Source organism: Vanessa atalanta, chromosome 2, assembly GCF_905147765.1.
Source record: "Vanessa atalanta chromosome 2, ilVanAtal1.2, whole genome shotgun sequence".
NCBI classification, from domain to species: Eukaryota; Metazoa; Arthropoda; class Insecta; order Lepidoptera; family Nymphalidae; genus Vanessa; species Vanessa atalanta.
In genome coordinates, this window is record NC_061872.1 from 4,297,817 (window position 1) to 4,318,975 (window position 21,159).

Consider the following 21,159-nt stretch of genomic DNA (forward strand, 5'->3'; position numbering starts at 1 on the left):
AACTGGCTCCTTGACCCTTCAAACGGAATACAACTAGTATTGTTGTTTACTGTAGAAAATGAAATGAATGTATCGGAATACTCGACGTCGATGTTTCGAGTTTTATTCAGGTCTGCAGTCATTTGGAAGGTAAAGCCAAATTGGCATCAAAAAATCTTGGTGTGCTCGGCTCGAATTATATACGATCAAGCCTTGTCCGACTTGCTTGATCCTTTGGCTTTGCGTAGAGAAGTTGGATTGGAATTTCACCTACGGACAACAGAATTCCAAATTTCATGCGCACCACCTCTACGTCCGAAAATCTATAACTGCGCTAAGTTTAAGGCATTTTACGACAAGCGAATCTTCTAGAAAAGAACCTTCTTATTCCTTAAGGGCCGGCAATCACCTGCAAGCCCTTGCAAGCCAACTTATTAGTTAATTTTCATTTAATGTAAATAAAAATAAAATATATTATGATTACATAGGAATACTATTTTTTCTGCAAGGAGTAATCCTGCTCGGTTCCTTCTGGTAGAATATATATTCCAAACCGATGACAGCTTTATGTTAAATTTAAAACCTATTTTAATAAAGAATATTTTGGTTATAACAAAAAAGCTAATAATTTTTAACTTAAATATAGTTTTATTTAATTTGTAAATAGTTTTAATATGGCTTATACAATAAAATTCTGTCAATGTAAGGTTTTCCGTTAAACAAATGGATAAAAGATAGCTTATAATTTACACAAATACATTGCTTTATATTACCAAGAGCTCGTCAAAATTGCATCGTCATTATTCACTAAGGAGAATTAATACAGCTTAGGAGGATACGTTCCTTTGTATTTAGTTCCGCACGTAAAGGCATCGCGTCAGTCTCTTGCATGTTATTATTTCACGAAAATCGAGTTGGATTGTCATCCCATCGGACTATGAAAGTGGGGTACACGTAGTGCTAGGCTAGTCATTGAGAATATTGTTTTTGACCGAAATCCCATGAAAGTTTATTGTAGTCATTATCCTCCTGCCTTTATCCCAATTTTTCTTGCATGTCTTCTTCTTCCATACTTCTCTGTCGGACGTCATCTCTCAAGTAACATTCTTTCTAACCATATCGTCTTTCACACAATCCATCCATCGTTTCTTTGCTCGTCCCCTACCTCTATACCCATCCACATCCATTCTCAAAACCTTTCTCACAACATGGTCCTCATTCCTCCGCATAATATGCCCATACCATGACAGCCAGTTTCCACATAGCTTCTCGGTTACCGGTGCCACTTTCAAACTTCCTCTTATGTACTCATTCCTTACTCTATCCATTCGCATAACACCACATATTATTATTATTTTATTGTAGTTTTATTTTTATATTCAAAAATAAACAGGAGTTTAAATGAAAGCCATTTGTTTTTAAATAAAAAAATAAACTGGTTCATAAAATTTAAATTAATTACTTGGTTAGCGTGGTGTACAAGCCCGTGTGGGTGGGTCTCAATTTATATTACCAAACTAAATACTTAATATTATTGTGCTCCGCTTTGAAAGGTGAGTGAGCCACAACTACAGGCTCAAAAGATGTAGCGTCTTATTTTTCCAAGATTTGTGGCGCATCGACAATTTAATATTATTAATATTTCTTATACCAACTTGCTAGTATGGTCGGTAGTTACCAACACTTACCATCTGGTAGCCTATTTGAAAGTCCCTCTACCTATTTTAAATAAATAATTATATAAATTTTATAGCTCTTATATATTATAATTTTAATTTAATTTAGTCCAGCGTATATTCTTCTGTTACAAATGATTTGTCTAGTATAAGCAATACGTATTATAGTGTATAGAATATATTTTTAAATTAATTGTCATCCATTAAATATCAACCAATGCCGTAACAACATTTTTCTAACTATACTAAATAAATTAGGGAAAAATAAAAAAAAATAAAAATTCATCCAATCATTTTATACGAAATCTTATTATATAACAAAATACAAAGAATACTAAGTTTATAACACAAAAACAGTCCTCTTAGTCTACAATATTAAAGCCAAATATTTCAATAATATAATTTGAGATTCATAATGTACATAAACATTATTTATATATAGATTTTAATTATATTTAACATGGAGTGAATACTATCACAAAGAAAATCTATTCTCACAGGAATGATCGTAGGTACTTCATAGCGGCGCGTTATTCATATTAAATATAATCCATTACCATCTATATATTTATAAATTATAAAATAATTTGATTGATTTGAAGATAGCTAGCTAATCAAAACACAGGGAATTTGTTTTTATTCTGAAATAAGATTCGTTCAAATTGTTCATATTTAATTAGTGATTTCCGAACAATTAAACAGATATAATTTAGAAAACTGAGTTGTATTTCTTATGCCTATTAAGTCTTAAAGAATAGACAGTAGAATTTATGTAGAAGATAGCCAGTACCGATATTTTTAAATACAAAAGCTTTCTAGTAAAATGATCAAAGCATAAATTAAACATAATCCAACATTAATGATAAAATATATAATATATTACTTTAACAATTTAATATTGAATCATATAAACCATAATAACCGCTAGAACTTTAAACATTAAAGAAAAATAATTCAAAAATACGAGTATGAGTAAACTATGAAAATCTTATCAACAACATTCCAAGTAACTTAATTATTTCTACGGGATCTTTTGATAAAAAAAAACAAACGACAAATGTTTATTTTACAAACAACTTTAAGCAAAATTATGTATCGTATTTTCGTCATTATACAAACTACAGTTTCTTTGATTGATTCTTCGGAAAAATAATAAAACTGATATTTCAATTCATAAAATATTGTTTCAATAATAATTGTATTAGTTAGGTTTCAACACTTTTTTTATATACTAATAATATTCAGAACAGCAATGATTAAAAATTGGTAATTGAGCTTTGATCAATTGTTTGTTAATAAAACCATATTTTTGCGGAATGAGATGAAGTTGATGACGTCATCACCTGAACAGTTTCATAAGCGTTGTTTGTAAAATTAACATTTGTCAAACCTTTTTTGTAAAACATTAGGAAACCCATTTCTACAAACACAATCGCTGAATCTAAATATTTACTCTATCATAATATCACAATAAAATCATCACCCATCTATAGATCAGGGGAAGAGTTCCTGATATGTGAATTTAGACGTTATTTTGTTCGCCATCTCAGTGAAAAGATCGGCCAAACTCTTTTCCAAAACCGGACTTATCTCTTGCAAGAATACCTGAGAGTTCTCGTTGATTACCCTGTTGGTGGCTGGCCCGAGGACGGGATCGCCGTCGAAGAGGTTTGTCAAGTAAATGGAGGATTCCCCGACACGAAGGTGGACTTTCATAGGCTCGAAGGTTAAGTATTCATTATCCCCGCGCTTTTCTTTGTGGCCCCGCATTGTGACGTTACAGGCGTAATCCTCTGTAAATTATTTTTAATTCATTTATTATAAAACTAAACATTTCTTTGACTTCACTCGTAGCTGATTTTGTCATCACAAAGATTACAGTTATGATTGAATCAATGAGGTAACTTCATAAATTGTAAACAAAAGTAAAAAAAATATATATAGACCGATATATAATTTAAAAGTAAATTCCCTTGCATCTTAGAACTACTTGTCGGTAGGGTTTCGTACAAGACTACAAACAGACTTGCTTGTTAATGGGTGGTACCACCATTGATCTCATATTTTACTGCCAAACAGCAAGAGTTTGCTCTGTTTCGATATGAAGAGTAACTAAGCCATTGTAACTGGCCAGTGCACAAAGGACATCATTGTTTCCAAGGTTACTCTGAATTAGCGCATATTATATAATGTCTATCGGCATTGGTAACCACTTACCATCAAGTGCCATTTGCCAGTCTACCTACGATCGGCAATTGTCAATTATCAAAAGCTAGAATATTATTAATTAATAGTTATGGATATAAAAAAGAACACAAAACGCGTGACGTGATGTTGAAAATATTCAAAAAATAATTTAGTTTACGTGACATCGAATGTTTCAATAATAGTGATATAAGTAGTATCTTGTAAAAATAGCTTTAGGAACAATGTTAGATTATACCTCAGTCATTTATTGACTGATTTTAGATACCTATTAATGTTTATTGCACGTAATAGAAAACTAACCTTACCAGATGCCAACTGAACTAATATCTATACATATAATAAAATTGGAGTGTCTGTTTGTAATATTAAAATAACCGCTTTTTACTAAATACATATGTATGTAAACATGGTACATATACCAAAATAACATTTTTTTATAATTTTTGTCTGTCTGTCTGCCTGTTTGTTCCGGCTAATCTTTGGAACAGGTGAACCGATTTCGACGGGACTTTCACTGGCAAATAGCGGATGTAATAAGTATATAATGAGTAACTTAGGCTACTTTTATTTTGGAATTATATATAGAATAAAAATAAAATCACGCTACAATATCCAAATAACTTAAATTCAAACAACGCGCATGAAGTAGCGGGCACACCTAGTTATAAATATGTTTACCGAATTTATAGTCGTAAACCACTTTATAAATAAAGCCTTTACCAAATCTGTAATACAATTTGTTTTTTTGGGGTTTCTAACAAAAACTAGTCTATCTATTTGGCATGGTAAGCAAAAATAGTCATTGGAATCTAGTTCCTCCAAAATAAAGTTGTATTCAAAGCGAAATCGGTACCTAAGTAACTATAATAATATACATAGTTAAGTTAAACCAATTATATAAAAACCTGTAATAGCAACAAGCAAATAATCATAATGGCAACATTTGTGACAAGATAGGTAGGAACGGGTTAAGTGTGTTACGAGGTAGTTCAGCGTTTTTACTACTAGTTACGTCTACTACCGGATCATAGTACTAATTGTTTAAACCTGTGGGTTTTATTTATTTACACTTATTGTTTGATTGATGAAACGTTTGTGTCGGTAACGGTGATATTATGAGGTGAGCAGGAAAAAGGTTGTAAGCGGAGTGAAGTGGAGTTATTGCGTCGAGGCTAGGTGAGGAGAAGAGGATGTCAAAATATATAATTAATTGAGATCTTGCTTGGAAATGAGAAACATAAAATAATTAATAAAATTAATGTTCAATTATTAGTGCTAACACTCTGATATTTTATATATTTTTGTATTGAAATCTTTCCAACTACCAACTTATTAAATTTTTGATTGACAATCGATGAAGCATGAATGCCGATAAAAAATAATCCTACATACCTAAATACGATACGAAAAGTTTAGAAGAAGAAATTATTTTATAATAAAATAAAGTAATTAAAATTTTATTTCATTACAAAATCAAATAATACGTTACACTTCGCTTAAAACGCTGTAAATTTAATATTAAAACCAATTAGTTTTAGTGATAAAATTATATTATTTTTTTATAACAACAAACTATTTTTAGTTTACATTTGTTTTAATATTATGCTTAAATTTGCATGCATAATATCAATAACACTTAGTTTATCGATCGGATAATGTTTGACTAATCGAATTATTTATTAATTATATTAATATAGCCAAATATATTTATAAAATTATGTTATAAAAGGTATTTACACCATACATATAGCATAAAGTCATATGGTATAAATGACGGTATATTGAGATCGTGTAACACCAGACTTATGTTGTTTAAGGTATTCATTTAATTTTAAAAAATGTCGCACTTTCACACACTATTTTAAAAGAAGACCAAAATTCTCGAATTAATGATATAAAGTGCATTCTAAGTGAGAGCGGAGATGGCCAAGTGGTTAGAACGCGTGCATCTTAACCGATGATTTCCGGTTCAAACCCAGGCAAGCATCACTGAATTTTCATGTGCTTAATTTAGGTTTATAATTCATCTCGTGCTCGGCGGTGAAGGAAAACATGAGGAAACCTGCATGTGTCTAATTTCAACTAAATTCTGCCACATGTGTAGTCCACCAACCAGCTTTGGAGCAGCGTGGTGGAATATGCTCCAAACCTTCTCCTCAAAGGGAGAGGAGGCCTTTAGCCCAGCAGTGGGAAAATTTACAGGCTACTAATGCTAATGCATACTAACATTTTTTATGATATACATAGTTAAAGGGTCGAGCAAATAGTCTACGTGATGGTCAGCAGTCATGGCGGTAGAATATTTGACGGGTGAAGAAGGGCTTGCACAAAGCCCACCACCAAGTGAAGCTATCAGCTAGTTTCATGATACTTACTGAAAGATCCTGTTATATTTCCCTTTCCCTGCAATCTCAAGAGCAGTACTTGTATATCCATCTTGTACTTCCCCGCAAAGTCGAGTCTAGGTAGTAGAAGTTTGAAATCAAACCGGTTTCTATCTAAGTCTGACCTGTAATTCAAACAAAAGCGGTTGTTAGCAAAATTAATACACAGATTTTCCAAATACATATTAGTAGGGTTTTGATATAATTTATGATTATTTGTTAATCACAAAGTAAGTTTTGTTGGTTGATAATTAATCATAATTATATTGTTGTTGTAATTTATACATTTATGGGTAGGTATTACACGGGAGGAATTAATAAAGTTATGTATATTTTCGTGTTTTGAAATTGTATAAATTATTTTAGTAAAAAAGGGTTATATTTCGTAAATAAAAACAAAACAATATTTAAATGAAAAATATATTTAACAAAAATGAATAGGGTTTTATCCGTCGTGTCGGAGTGAATGAAATGAGGAACTAAAACCAATAGCTCTTTAAATGTGCGCGCAGAGGAAAGTCGATTTAATTACTTACTTCTAAGATATAGAGACAGCTGTATCTACTGATACTGATACGGGATACTTCCCGTGGCTAGAATTAGTGATTTTAACCGGCTGCACTAGGAGGGTAATGTTTTCATAAACTTATAGGAGATGACTCATTGGTTACAAGACGTCAAATTTATTCTGAGTTAAAACTAAATGAATAACTATAATTCATCTTATGTTCAGCGGTAAAGTAAACTTGCACAGGATGAGAATCTGGGAGTCTAACTTGCTCAGAATATGCATGACTTAAGCGTGTGTGTCCTTTGTGTCTAGCTCTCGGCTTGAAACATCTTCGAAAGAACAAAACCAGCAAAAAATTGAATTAAAAACAATGTGTAAACTGAAGCAAGAACTGCATAAGTTTAAAAACATACAACTATGTCCAACTTATGACAGGTTTACCAGTAATATAACGTGCATTACTCGGTTATTTATTTATTTGGTACACTCACAACTAGTACGTTTTAAATAAATACAGCTTACATAAACATGTTTTTATGTTTACACAAGCTATTCAATTCCAACTTTAGATAATACATACGATGTATACAAATAAGCGAACTCATTTCATTCTACAATGTATTTTGAAAGATTGTACTTTAAAAATCACTTTAATAACATTGTAACGCGGTGCGATTCTGGTAGAATTCACTTCGTATCTCACTTGCGAAATATTGTACAACGTCTGACTTACGGTGATACGCCTTTTCGATACACATCCTTTAAATTTTATAATGATATAGTCAATCTCGAATTTCATATTCTGACATTTCATACTCGTATTCGTTTCTTATTACAGAATATCTCGACTGTATTCTGGTAATTACTTTTATGCATAAATAGTTAATATAATACAACAAGTTATTGTCACCTTATAAAACTATATACGGTAATATATTTGCAATACTTTTAAATCAACATCCAATTAAAATATATCAATAGAATTCACCTTGACATCATTTCTCTTGTACGAGTATGTTAACCTTTATTAAGAAGTGAAAGTTAAAATGAACGTTTAAGGATGATTTTTCTTCCGTTATACAATGTACTAATTGTAACGATATGAATATTGCTATGGAAAGGACTCGTCTTGTATAAAGAATATGGTTTAGAAGTATTCCACCATGATTTTCCAATGCAAATTTAATCATTAATGGAATTACATGTAGCAGACTTTCATCCGACAAATGCCTAATAATAAATAATAATCCGTAAACATGGGATTAATTATAAACACAATTGTAACATGATAAAGGAAGAGGCGATCGTTTATAAGAATACAAAGTATTGTTATTTGTCGTATAAATACCAGATGTGGGCGATACCTACCCAAGCGGGCTTACACAAAGCACAAACCAAATTAAGCACTGAAAAATTTAGTTGTTTGCAGTATTTTTTTTTTTAATTATACTAATATTTAATTAGAATAAAAAAATAAAGTTACTCACTTTAGCTCCTGTATGATAAAGTTGCTGGGTCCCCTAACTTTTACGTCGTTGACGACGGCAGTTAACTTGGCACCTTGAGGTCCACGAGCGAGCGCTATCTGGCCAAGACTCAAGGGTTCAATACCTGGCACGTCAAGTTCGGGTATGCCCTGGAATTAAAAAAATAAACATGTTCTATAAAACTTAATATATGAAAATCAATAGTTATTTTTGATCGTATCCTATGAGTATCGTTAATCTGATCGAGTTGAATTTATACCAATATCCAATAGCGTATAGAGGCTTCTCAAAGCAAATAGCATGTGGTAGGGCTTTGTGCAAGCCCGTCTGGGTAGGTACCACCCACTCATCAGATATTCTACCGCCAAATAACAGTACACTGTTCAGGTTAGAAGGGTGAGTGAGCCAGTGTAATCACAGGCACAAGGGACATAACATCTTAGTTCCCAAGGTTGGTGGCGCATAGGTGATGTAAGGAATGGCTTATATTTCTTACATCGCCTTTGTCTATGGGCGGTGGTGACCACTTACGATCAGGTGGCCCATATGCTCGTCCGCCAACCAATACCATAAAAAAAAAATTAAAATTGCCATATTCAAATTATTATTAAACTGACCTAGAAAAATATCAATCGACACATTTGAAGTTAATTTTAGAAATCAAATTATTTATGAGACAGTATGTATGTAAATTAATTCCGTAACATGAATAATAAACAATATATTTAGATATATTGTGTAGATAAATAATTGTATAATAATTTTAACAAATATCTTATTATCATAACAATGTTTTAATATTTACATTGTAAAAAAAACTAAACTATACAAATCAACATTTCAAATTCCTTCTATAATTTCAAATTATATTAGATTTAGAGGTAAAAGTGCAAATAACATTTCTGCAACATAGTATTGCATTAACAGCGTGTAAACTTCCCACTGCTGGGCTAAGGCCTCCTCTACTTTTTTGAGGAGAAGGTTTGGAGCACACTCCACCACGCTGCTCCAATGCGGGTTGGATTGGTTGGTTGGTTGGATGGTTGGTTGGATGTGACAGAATTTCGTTGGAATTAGACACAGCAGTGTCAGTGAATTAGACACAGTAGCAGATTTCCTTAAGATGTTTTCCTTCACCGCCGAGCACGAGATGAATTATAAACACAAATTAAGCACATGAAAATTCAGTGGTGCTTTCCTGGGTTTGAACCCGCAACCATCGGTTAAGGTGCACGCGAAAGATTTTAAACTACCGACATTTTATACTTTTATTGTAAACTGTATAATTTATATTTTCAATGTTAAGTCATATTAAACATATGGTATATGTTCAGTACTATTTTCCGTCAGCATTTCTATAACCTAATATATAATGCTAAACTTCATGATCGGTCAAGTGAGACAAACATACAAACGAATTCATTTAGGAATATTGAATACTATAATGTTTATAGTTCTTTAAGATTTAATTAGCAAATCAAACAAACTGCAAGCTGTTTTGTTTACATTTCCACCTGTCATCGCGACATACTTTACTTATATTACGAAACATAATGACAATGACATACTTTCGAATTCATTTTAAAATGTATATTTTTTTATTATATCCAATAGCGATCAGCACTTATTGTAATTGAAAGTACTCTTGATTTAAGATCACTGACCTTAAATTTTATTGCTCTGTGCTAACAACTTTGGGTATAATGATTTTATCAATGCGACAAATTGAAGTTCAATTTATTTTATTGAATATAAAAGCATTTCATCGAATTAATCATTACTGGGAGTCAAAATTGAAACTATCATCTATTCGGAAATGTAAATATCCGTACGATAAAACTTTGTAGTTTTTTTTAATGTTCGATATAATAAAGAAATGACAAAGCAATCTTTTCATTCCCAACATAACCAATTTCCAAGGATAGAAAAAATTATAGAATGTCCTATGTATTTTCATGTAAGGAATTCTTATAATATAAAGCATAAAGATGTTTAAATTATTTGAATTTCTGACACAATAATGTTTTATACATAAATATAAAAATGTATGAAAACGAAATAGAAAACATAACAGAGCAATATTTTTTTTAAAAAAAAATCACCTTATTTACTAAGTGAGTGTTATAGTTTAATGATCTCTAAATATATTTGTAAAATTAGTACAAAATTTTTTATTAACATCAATATATCTAATTATTGTAAAATTTAATTTGTATTTTAAATAATAAAACGTCATAACACAGAAATCAAAACTTAATCAATTTGAAATAGAGAGTTTTAAATAAATCCATGATATTATTGTATAGAATGAGAATGTTACCTTTCCCGTGTACTTATGAATCAATTCCATAAATATTTAAAGTATTAACAATACATCAATCCGCCCAAGAGATAAGTTAGGAATTAACTTGCTTAACAGAATAGAAAACGCTTCCTCTAATTGACTGAAAAGACGTCAGAAAATAAATTGTTTGAAAACATACCTTGAACTAGAACTAACATAAACAAACAATTATACACGTATTACATACTCTTATTATCTAATTTAAATTTTAACTCGTGTGAAAAATAAAATATTACTAACGACGACACATTTCTTACAATAACACCTGACGATAACATAAATGCGAATACATAAAAAAAAAAACATACGTGCCTTAAACATTTTTGATAAAACATCGACGAATGAATCAGAAGCAATGACAAAAGACACTGTTATCCTATCTGAGTATGTAAGTTATGTATAAAAGGCTTGTGCAACGTTATCTTGGGAACTCAGACAAATATGGGGTTGTATAGAGCGGTTATACTTGTTGCAACTGCGCTAGTTTTTGTGGTAAGATTTCGAAATAACCTAAATTAATTATTAATTTAAGTAATTTTTAAGTCTTATAAATTATTATTGGTAATTTAATATAATTCTAAGATTAATTCCTTATTTTATTATCATATTTCAACATATTGTAAGGTAAGTTTATTTTTAATTTATTAATTGCAGGTTAACATCGCTCAAGCAGGCGTCTGCAACGGGCGAAGCACGGTGGTGCAAATCAAAATACCTAACCGTACAAACGTCACAATACAGTATCCAAATCAAAATAATCCTGTGGATTTCGTGCCCTATCCGTACCAACAGCCAGGCAGTTCCAATACACCTGAATGCTATACATGTCGAGGTTCTAAATGTCAAAGATGTAATAAAGTTGACCAAAATGCGCATTACAGCAGACCGCCATCTTACACGAAAACTAATATAATAATTGATCTTACCAAAGATAATTCTAAGAAATCATCACAAAATGGAAAAGACGGTAACGTTAAGAATGGAACAGTCATCATTTTGCAAGACGATAATAAAGCATCTAGCACAAGTGGTTCCTCAGCTAAAGGGGGCAAAGGATTATCGGCGACGAGCTCAGCGTCAACATCAATATCCAATACTGACATAGTTGCTTCTCTAAATGAAAAGGAGAGCGTTGGCACATCTAAACCGGGTAATACAGAAGACATTTATGTATTAGATGCTTCCAAGTCTGTTTCAGCCTCCGTATCAAGTGCTTCTGCTGGTGAAAAGCCAAATAAAGATCAATCACACCCAGCTAAGGACCCGTCCCCTTCACAACCGTCTAAGCACCCAAATGCGGAACAACCAGCCCCGTCGCAACATCCGTCTGACCCAAGCAAAGGATCGCCATCACCCCAACATCCAGGTTCAAACTCCCCTGATCAAGGATCGCCACCACCCCAACATCCAGGTTCAACCTCCCCTGATCAAGGATCGCCATCAACCCAACAACCAAGCTCAACTTCCCCTGATCAAGGATCGCCATCACCCCAACAACCAAGCTCAACTTCCCCTGATCAAGGATCGCCATCACCCCAACAACCAAGCTCAACTTCCCCTGATCAAGGATCGCCATCACCTCAACATCCAAGTTCAACTTCCCCTGATCAAGGATCGCCATCAAACCATGAACCATCTTCACCTTCAAAGGACCAACCATCACATGAGACAAAAACAGAAGTAGATGCTGAAGCAAAAGCGAAAGCATCATCAACCACTGATTAATGAAACCACAAATTGTGCATTTTGCATGAAAACTTAGACTATAAAAGAAATGTCTGAGCCACAAATGTTTAAAAAAAAAATGAGTACAATGATAAAAAAAAAACGTTTAATGTAATAATACTGTGTTTAGCTTACTTTAATCATTTTCGGTCGCAGTTCTTCTACGGAGTTTATGATGCATTTGTCCACATTTGGGTCGCTCCGTTGACAAACTTTTATGTATGGAGCTGAAAAAAATAAATTACGATTAAGTCATTATAAAAGTAAAATGGAAACTTCGTTGTCGTCGTGGGATTTTATTATAATAGAACTTATTACAGTGTGATAAACTTTTATTGTTATTATAATTTTTGCAGTAAAATATGATTAAATATTTTTTGTATTATTATTTAACACAGTATTCAGTTACATAGTTGCTATAAATAATAAAACATAATCTTCCTACAGCCATGCCTTGATACAGATGACCTTAGTATGATGTAGTATTGAATTTCTGCGATCAGACACCATTAAAACCCTATACACATAATTAGAAACAGAAAAAATAGCTTATTTAATTATATTAACTATATTTGACTTTGGTTTATTATTTATTATTGATATATTTATGTCTCTACAAACATATTGTCCATGCCTTTGGTGTATCCTATTTTTAGTTTCCATTTTTTAATTCAGCGTGCGTTCTTGTTTTCATTACCAGCAACACAATTTTTATGTTAGAATTAAAAAAAAATATACCAAAATTAGATATACGATACGGAATTGTTACTTATATTTATCATAAATGTAGTTTTTATAGGTTTAGCTTAAGGCTTAGCAAAGAAAATTCGTAGAAAAATAAGTCTATACAGGTACGTTTGAGATAGTTAATGCCACTTAAAAATATTCTGATTAATCTCGCTAGTGAAAGTACTTATTATCCGGATATATCGTTAATTTTCAGTTTTCCTTTAATAAATTTTCTTCTACGTCTTGTTTTACTTGTTATAATCCATTCGGCTTCTCTTATGATACATTTAGGAGAACGAGCAAAATCCTTCAACTACAGACACTGGTACTAGCACTTCTTACAACGTCAATGTAACGTACGTTCCTTTTGCCCGGCTCTCTCTTCATTCAAACCAATAGACCGTAATATAAACTAACGTTGTTTGGGAGTAGAATCATTGAAGAGTGAATTTAATATAAACAACAGCGCTCAGATCACCTTTGATTAACGCTCAACCGCAGTGATAACAAAAACTACGAAATTACAAATAATATTTCACGTTAATGCAACAACAATGTACGACCCCAATCCATGTCTTGAATGAAAACAGGTTCGGTTAGACGTTACATCAGCGTGGCATCGCTAATAAACACCGTAAGGCTAGTACTTTTCTAGTTTTCAACCAGTTGTTTGACTTACTACATACTAATTATACACATATTAGTACATATTAAGAACAAAAAATTTGGTATAGTTTAGTATAGTTTCAGAGTTTTCAGTATGGAATCCAATTGTAACAGTTCGTCTCAATCAATATATCTTTATTTCGGGTATTTAAAACGATTTTAATAAATTATATATTTGTACTGTTTTGTAGCTTGCAGCAGTCTTGGGTCTTGAAATAATAATGCAAGAATATTTTTTAAATATAATATCTCGTTTTATTAAAGTTTACAGGACGACTGGTAAATTTATCGACCACAACATCGCGATTTATCTTCAAAATTCTGCATTCTTGCCATTATTACACGTGGTCATGATTTGTACCACTAATTTAAATTTTTATTTAAGTCAAATAAAATATTTATTTAAGTCCTCAATGTAAATAATATTCCAAATTCAAATTAATTAAACCAAAAAAGGATATAGTGTTTAACTTGTGTCGTAATACTATTAAACTTTTTAATTAATGTTACCGTATACTTGTTCTGGATAAAAATAAACGTACATATACGAAACCTTGTGAAACAAGGTTATATTCATAATTTTGTAATGATTCATTAAAAAATAAAAAACACATAGCTATCATAAACAGTATAACAAAATGAGCAATGTCATGATTTTGCTCGACGCCGTTTTACAAACAACAGTCAAGTACTCCATCCCAAGCGATTGTAACATAATTACACTAGCGGTACTCAGCTGTAATACCCGCGTTAAATAAGAATGATTCTTGTCTGTTTCAAACACACGACGAGACTTGGCTATAGAAAAATTCAATTTTCGACACAAATAGCACAATCTATCGGTTTTATTAATGACATTATCATCATCATCGTTCATAATCATCATCAGTCTTCATCATCATTTTTAACTTTGCCGTTTCATAAATTCAAATCATTTGTAAAAAATTCATTGGTAAAGAAGGCATATTATTTGATACAAGATTATATAGATGATAAAAAACCGTGGAGTTAATGTTTCTTGACTTCCAGGCAGGATATATTAACGACATGTATAATTGTATTTAACTAACATGACTATATTTTTAGATGTTGAAAAAGAGTAACTACTGAGTTTTTTGCCGGTTCTTCTCGGTAGAATCTACATTCCGAACCGGTGGTAGCTTCACTTGATATAGTTTGTTAAATGACGATTCAAAAGTTCTTGTAAAAGCCTACTTTAATAAAGTATATTTCCTTTTTTTTGATTTTTGACTATCTGTACCCGCGAGGTGCGTGTTTTAATTTAATAAAAAAATATTATTGTAGCCTAAGTTACTGCTTATTACATCAGCTTTCTGTAAAGTACCGTCAAAATCTGTTCAGCCGGAACAAACAGACTGACAGACAAAAATTGTAAAATTAATGCCATTTTGGTATATGTACCGTGTATGCATACATATGCATTTAGTAAAAAGCGGTTATTTTAATATTACAAACTGACACTACAATTTTATAACATGTATAAATTTTCACTATACCGAAAAAGCGATTCCAAGGACTTTTGAACTGTAATTAAATTAACTTTCCCTAATTAAATTACATTTAGCCTATTCCGATATCAGACATTCGATGATATCTTTGGTAGAGATTTCGAATAATATTTGATATTCATTTAAGCAATTTTCGGTAAAGTCATTTTCGTTAAGTGTTGTATTATAAAAAAAAATGTAAGTATAAATCAAGAATTATTTATTCTATTATAGTGTCAATATCACCTGAAATATGTTAATAAGAGTTTTGTCTATCTTTACTCTCTATATATATAGATAGATATGTTTATCAGACATAATTATTATGAGATATTTGGTCCATGTATTTAATACATATATATTTTTTTTATAAATCAACTTTCATATTGCGTTTCTAAATATTACAATAGGCAAATGGGCCGTGGCGCAACGATATGGCAACATACCGCCTCTCAATAATCAACACAGATATCATTTACTTTTTGTACACATTAAGAAGGCCTTATATTCATGTTAAAATAAATAATTTATCAATATTGCTTTATTGAAAATTAGAACGATGTGAGTAAGAATCGAATACACAGTAACAGGTGGTAACAGCCTATAAAGTTCCCACAGCTGGGAAGTAGAGTAATAGAGTTCCCAGGCCTTAGCCTCGTCCACTTTGAGGAGAAGGTTTGGAGCATATTCCACCACGCTGCCGATTCACTTGTAGCTACATTTCGCTGAATTTAGACATATGCAGTTTACTTCACGATGTTTTCCTTCACCGCAGAGCACGAGATGAATTATAAACACAAATTAGGCACATGAAAATTCAATGGTTCTTGATTGGGTTTGAAGCAGCAATTATCGGATTGGTTGGAACGCTTGTATCTACAAGCGTTCCAACCACTGGGCCATCTCGGTTCTTAGAAGGATCGAATTATTAAATCTACTGATATAATTTTCTATATATATATGCCAAACGATATTAAAGTCAAGTCTTTGGTCGCGGTATTTTCTTTTCCGCACCGGTGGTAGTGTAGTGTAGTAGTGGACGGATATGACAGAGATGAATGTGTACCGAATAATAGAGGAAAATCGAAAGAAAAATAAGCTGCGCCAACCCCAAATAGATTGAGACACGGGCAGGGAAAGAACATTTCTCATTCATTAGCGACATAAACGAATAGATTAATAAGTAAACCACATAATATAAGTCAACCCACTTAACATGTTCACGAAGCATACTCATTTTCTTTATAAATAAATTACACTCGTGCGAAGTCAAGCCATGTCACTGGTTTAATAGGTAAAATTGCAAATGTCCAGACTGGCAATGGATTCCTTATCTCTTACCACACATACTTCACACACACACACACATAACACACTTCTGTGCAGGTAGGATACATAATACACCAGGCATTCCATGTTGCCTCATTATGTTTTCCTTCGTCGTCGAGACCCAATCGTCGTCAGAAGATTAATTGTAAAAACAAACATTGGGTTGAATACATATTAAAAAAACACTAGTGCCCCGAATGCGCGATACATTTTAATTATTTATATCGTGACTTTTAATTCATTTTATTAAATATTTCATACGACTATTAATAATAATTATAATTTTTTCTATCTATACATATTGCGGTAAGGCATTGTTTAAGTCCGTACCATCATAGATTCTACCGCCAAACAGAAATTTTGTTGTATTACAATTTGAAGGGTGAGCGAGCCCATATAACTTCAGGCACAATGGATAAAAGATCTTATTTATTAAGGTTGGTGATGGTTGACGTTGTATGCTAATGACCACTGATCATCAGCTATATTTGTTCGTAGAGATCTCGTGCTCAAAGTAAAGATTGTATCGTAATTAATGAACTCCAAATCTAACTCTTAAGAGGAGAAGAGGCCTTGCCCAGCAGAGGAAGATTTACAGTTGACTTTTATTGGATTTCATAGATTAGACTAGCTGCCTAGTCCAAATTTGCAAAATGGAACTTGAGGTTTTTGTAAAAACCGTGACGTATACAAATATTATGACGAAAACGCCATTTCAAAACTACCCGCATTACCAAGTATTTCTTTTTGTACTTTTTTTTCAAATTGTGATAAAATGCGGTAAACTAAGAGGTTATTTTAATTACGAGTTAAAGTATGTCTATAAATTATTCTATACTTTGAAATTCATCATCATAATAACTATATATTTTTAAATCTTGTATGGAATAATGAGTCTTATAATTTTCTAAAGTTTAAATTTGAATATTCACAAATCAGCTATTAATTATTATCCATGGTCTGTTATGGTGCTAAAAAAAAATATTCAATTATTTCGGTACAATTTACATATTAAAAAATCATAGTATTGATTTTCGTTAGAAAATTGCACTGAAACATGATTCCTTTTGACCTAACGACAAGATGTATATTTATTGAAAAATAGTTTAGAGAGATATTTTCTATAACTTCTTCGCTTAGCTTTACTTTTCTTAATATATTTTTAATTAACTTAAGGAATATAATTATACTGAAATGAACAATTAAATATTCTTAAATCGTAATTATAGTCCCTTAATTATTTTCTTTACCATTTTACCTTTATTAAAATTAAACCGTTACACGTAACATTTAAAACAAGCCAATGACATTACAATTAAACTTTTTAGTTCTAGTTAAAATTTTTTGATAAAAGTCAAGTTATAAAATAATTAAAAAAAAAAAAAGTTATTTGAATTTTGAACTCACGTATTTCGGCTGTAGCGAACTGCAGCGCTAACAGGATCACCGCAGTGGTCAGCATGCTTGCACAAGAATTTCGTAAAACGCACTCGTGTGGAAATCAATCGCGGGTTCGCCCAGCCGAGTCGCGGTGTGGACCGGCACTGCGCCTTCACAACACTCCACCACCAGCCAACACTACACTAAGGACATGTGAATGTCTCAGTACACGGGATTTGAAAAGCCTTTGCCCAATGTTTTATCGCTTTCCTCCTCTTATCACTTATTTTAAAAAGAGATGGTTGGCATTAGGTTTTGGAATGGTTTCTGATGTTGCAGGTGGAAGTTAACTATCCTTAAATAATCTAAGTCAAACACGTGACTGAGTCACGTTGCTGCGTTCTGGTTACTGGTACGGTCACTTTGTACAAGAAACGGAAAATGCTATATAAAGTTATTACTTACTTAAGCGATTTATTCAGCTTTGCTCACGTAATTTGAACGGCTCTATCTACTATACATTTTGTTTCACGATACCAATCTACCCTTTACGTTTCTGTTATCAAAAAGTCAATGAAAAATTTAAGTCGTCCAACATCGATCAAAATTTCATTTGAAGTATTACGGTAACAAACATACAAACAATTATTTAATTAATGTTATGTATATATAATATAACTCACATCATACAGAACTCATAGAGAAAAATCTCTAACAGATCTGTTTGTACATAAAATATATTTTGTATCAATTTAAAATATGTCAGTAGACTGACAGGTTGTCAACTGCATTATTGGCTATTCATTAACGTTTTTTTACAGTTCATGTCGTACTAACGCTTAAAATACAATTGGAATATATAACTAAATCAGCAATGAAGTCAAAATTAGGTTCCTCTTATATTTTAACAGAAGAAGGTGTAATTACACGACAGTGCAACTATTATGTGCTGTTATTTATACCTTACCGTACTCCATGGTAACAATTAGAATATATCTGCGGTATTTATCTGCGGTTTCGCAATTTACTTAGTAATCAAATGGATTCTACGTGGAAAAAATGCCAAATTTGCTCGTTTTGTGTAAATAACTCGTGCGAATTCTTGTACACTTATAGATCAAGGTTATGAAGTCACTCAAAAAAATATTTTCTTCTTACTATGATTTTTTTTTAATGAATAACACACCAACTCCTATGTTCAACGTAAATAATTAAGTTTATTTCAATAGTTTTGTTCAAAGAATTCAACGCGACAAAAGCTCGCGCAAACATTCTGCGTTTCTTTATGTCACTAGAATTCTCTTTTTAAATTATATAATTATACAGAAATGAACAATAATTTCCATTTTCATTTAACTGTGAAGGTCTGACATGAAAATCAAAAATGGGTATTATTACATACAAATTAGTATTCATTTATTAGAGCAAATTTATCTCTACTCGAGATTCAGCCAAAAACATTTAGGCTTACTTACTTAAGATTGACTTACATTTGATTGCATTTTTATTATTAAATGAGTAGGTTTTTCGATCGACACTTCCTCTCCATAATTATTGAAAGTGTTTTCCCAAAATGTGTCAAGTATTTCTCTTAAAATAACTTAATATAGGTGAAGTTAGAAAACAATTTATAAAAAAAAAAACTATTTTGACAAATTCACTAAGGGGCTATTTAAATGAAAGCTGAAAGGTGAATACATTTATCAACGGTTGCAACCAGTATATAAATTATTCTTTTAAATAATTAATACATTATTTTGAATCTTTATATTTACCATTTTTTTTTAAACTTATTTTATATGGACATTCATAAATTTCATATAAAACTATAATCAATTTACAATATCAATGAACTAATCTAACAGCTATAATGTACATGATAATATACATATACTTTATTGGTATTTAAAATATATTAATATTGAGTATTTAAGTATGACATCAAAATTTATAGTCAATAACTTTGGTATCAATCTTTAAGCACATAAAATTCATATAATGTAATTCCGATGTAACGTTCTTAATTCTCCAAGGAAGCCTTTGAGAGGAGCCGTTTTGACTAAGTCTTCCGTTCATTTATCAACAACGACTTTTTAAGCAACAGTTAAGGGGACGACTAAATAGGCCACTTGATGCTAATAAGTTCCCATGGACAATATACATTTTCGCTGTAAGAAATATTAACTATTCCTTACAACGGCTGTGTACTGGCAACTTTGGGAACAAAGATATTATGTCCCTTGTCCCTGTAGTTAAACTGATATACAACTATACAAAGTATAGCTGTCTGGACGTGGAATATCAAATGAATGGTGCCTACTAATGGCTTAGCACAAAGCCCTACCAAATTAATAAAATTTATAAACAAATAATATTATTTGGTTCTATAGTTGTATTCTCTTTCCCGCAATCAAAGCTTTCATACATTTGTATAAAGGCTATACTGGTTAATTTTAAGGACCGTTCAATTGTATGAAATCTAGCCAGTTGGTTAACTATCGAAAAATTATGAACCAATTGGTTTTAAAATAGCCGGCCATTTCGAATTAAATTATAAACACACTGACCTAAAAGATTATGAATTATAGTTTATTTGTAACTTGAAAGTACCTTTCACAATTTTTGTCAGTTTTTTTTTTCATTTATAATAAACTCTCGATTCATCTTATATATTAATAGCGTGAGCCGATTTTTTTTTCCTAGTGATTATTGGACGATAGCTGCACATAAAAAATCGATGGTCTACTTTTGAGGAGCTTCAGCCTTAAGATGTGCAGAAAATTATTTAATTTTTTTTATGGCATTGGCTGGCGGACGAGCATATGGTAAGTGGTCACCACCGCCCATAGACAAAGGCGCTGTAAGAAATATTAACCATTCCTTACATCGCCTATGCGCCACCAACCTCGGGAACTAAGATGTTATGTCCCTTGTGCCTGTGATTATACTGGCTCACTCACCCTTCTAACCGGAACACAACAATACAGAGTACTGTTATTTGGTGGTAGAATATGTGATGAGCGGGTGATACCTACCCAGACGGGCTTGCACAAAGCCCTACCACCAGGTTCAATTTCTGGCTAATTGGCAACATTTCACCTACACTCGAATTCTCACATTCGTTTAAATCGTATTGTTTTATGTAAAATGTTCAACATGTTTTCTACAACTGTCTAATCGGTATTTTACTTGGTGGTTAGGTTTTGTGCAACCCTGTCTCGGTAGGTACCACT

At 31.8% G+C, this 21,159-nt stretch overlaps 2 protein-coding genes across 3 annotated transcripts; one reads left to right on the forward strand and one right to left on the reverse strand.

Annotated features, from left to right (window-relative positions):
• Positions 1 to 1,944: 1,944 nt before the first annotated feature.
• On the reverse strand, positions 1,945 to 18,326 carry LOC125071775 (circadian clock-controlled protein daywake-like). Of its 2 annotated transcripts, XM_047682144.1 has the most exons (5): positions 17,954 to 18,326; positions 12,450 to 12,541; positions 8,246 to 8,394; positions 6,239 to 6,372; positions 1,945 to 3,448 (listed from the first exon to the last, which is right to left on the reverse strand). In XM_047682144.1, exons 1-5 carry the CDS (start codon positions 18,006 to 18,008, stop codon positions 3,150 to 3,152), a joined length of 729 nt encoding a protein of 242 aa, XP_047538100.1. In that variant the 5' UTR covers positions 18,009 to 18,326; the 3' UTR covers positions 1,945 to 3,149. The 2 variants fall into 2 exon arrangements, with proteins under 2 accessions (XP_047538100.1, XP_047538109.1); XM_047682153.1 differs by lacking the exons at positions 12,450 to 12,541; positions 17,954 to 18,326 and adding an exon at positions 10,566 to 10,713.
• Positions 10,940 to 12,689, forward strand: LOC125071756 (putative protein TPRXL). Its single transcript, XM_047682121.1, has 2 exons — positions 10,940 to 11,081; positions 11,244 to 12,689. The coding sequence occupies exons 1-2, from the start codon at positions 11,031 to 11,033 to the stop codon at positions 12,312 to 12,314; spliced, it is 1,122 nt and encodes a 373-aa protein (XP_047538077.1). The 5' UTR covers positions 10,940 to 11,030; the 3' UTR covers positions 12,315 to 12,689.
• Positions 18,327 to 21,159: the final 2,833 nt, after the last annotated feature.

Coding starts and splice junctions, on each gene's coding strand:
- LOC125071756 (XM_047682121.1), top strand. CDS start 11,031: ATGGGGTTGTATAGAGCGGTTATACTTGTTGCAACTGCGCTAGTTTTT. Junction 11,082..11,243: donor CAACTGCGCTAGTTTTTGTG/GTAAGATTTCGA, acceptor TATTAATTGCAG/GTTAACATCGCTCAAGCAGG.
- LOC125071775 (XM_047682144.1), bottom strand. CDS start 18,008: ATGCTGACCACTGCGGTGATCCTGTTAGCGCTGCAGTTCGCTACAGCC. Junction 8,395..12,449: donor TGCGACCGAAAATGATTAAA/GTAAGCTAAACA, acceptor TTTTAATTCCAG/GGCATACCCGAACTTGACGT. Junction 3,449..6,238: donor AAATATAACAGGATCTTTCA/GTAAGTATCATG, acceptor AATAATTTACAG/AGGATTACGCCTGTAACGTC.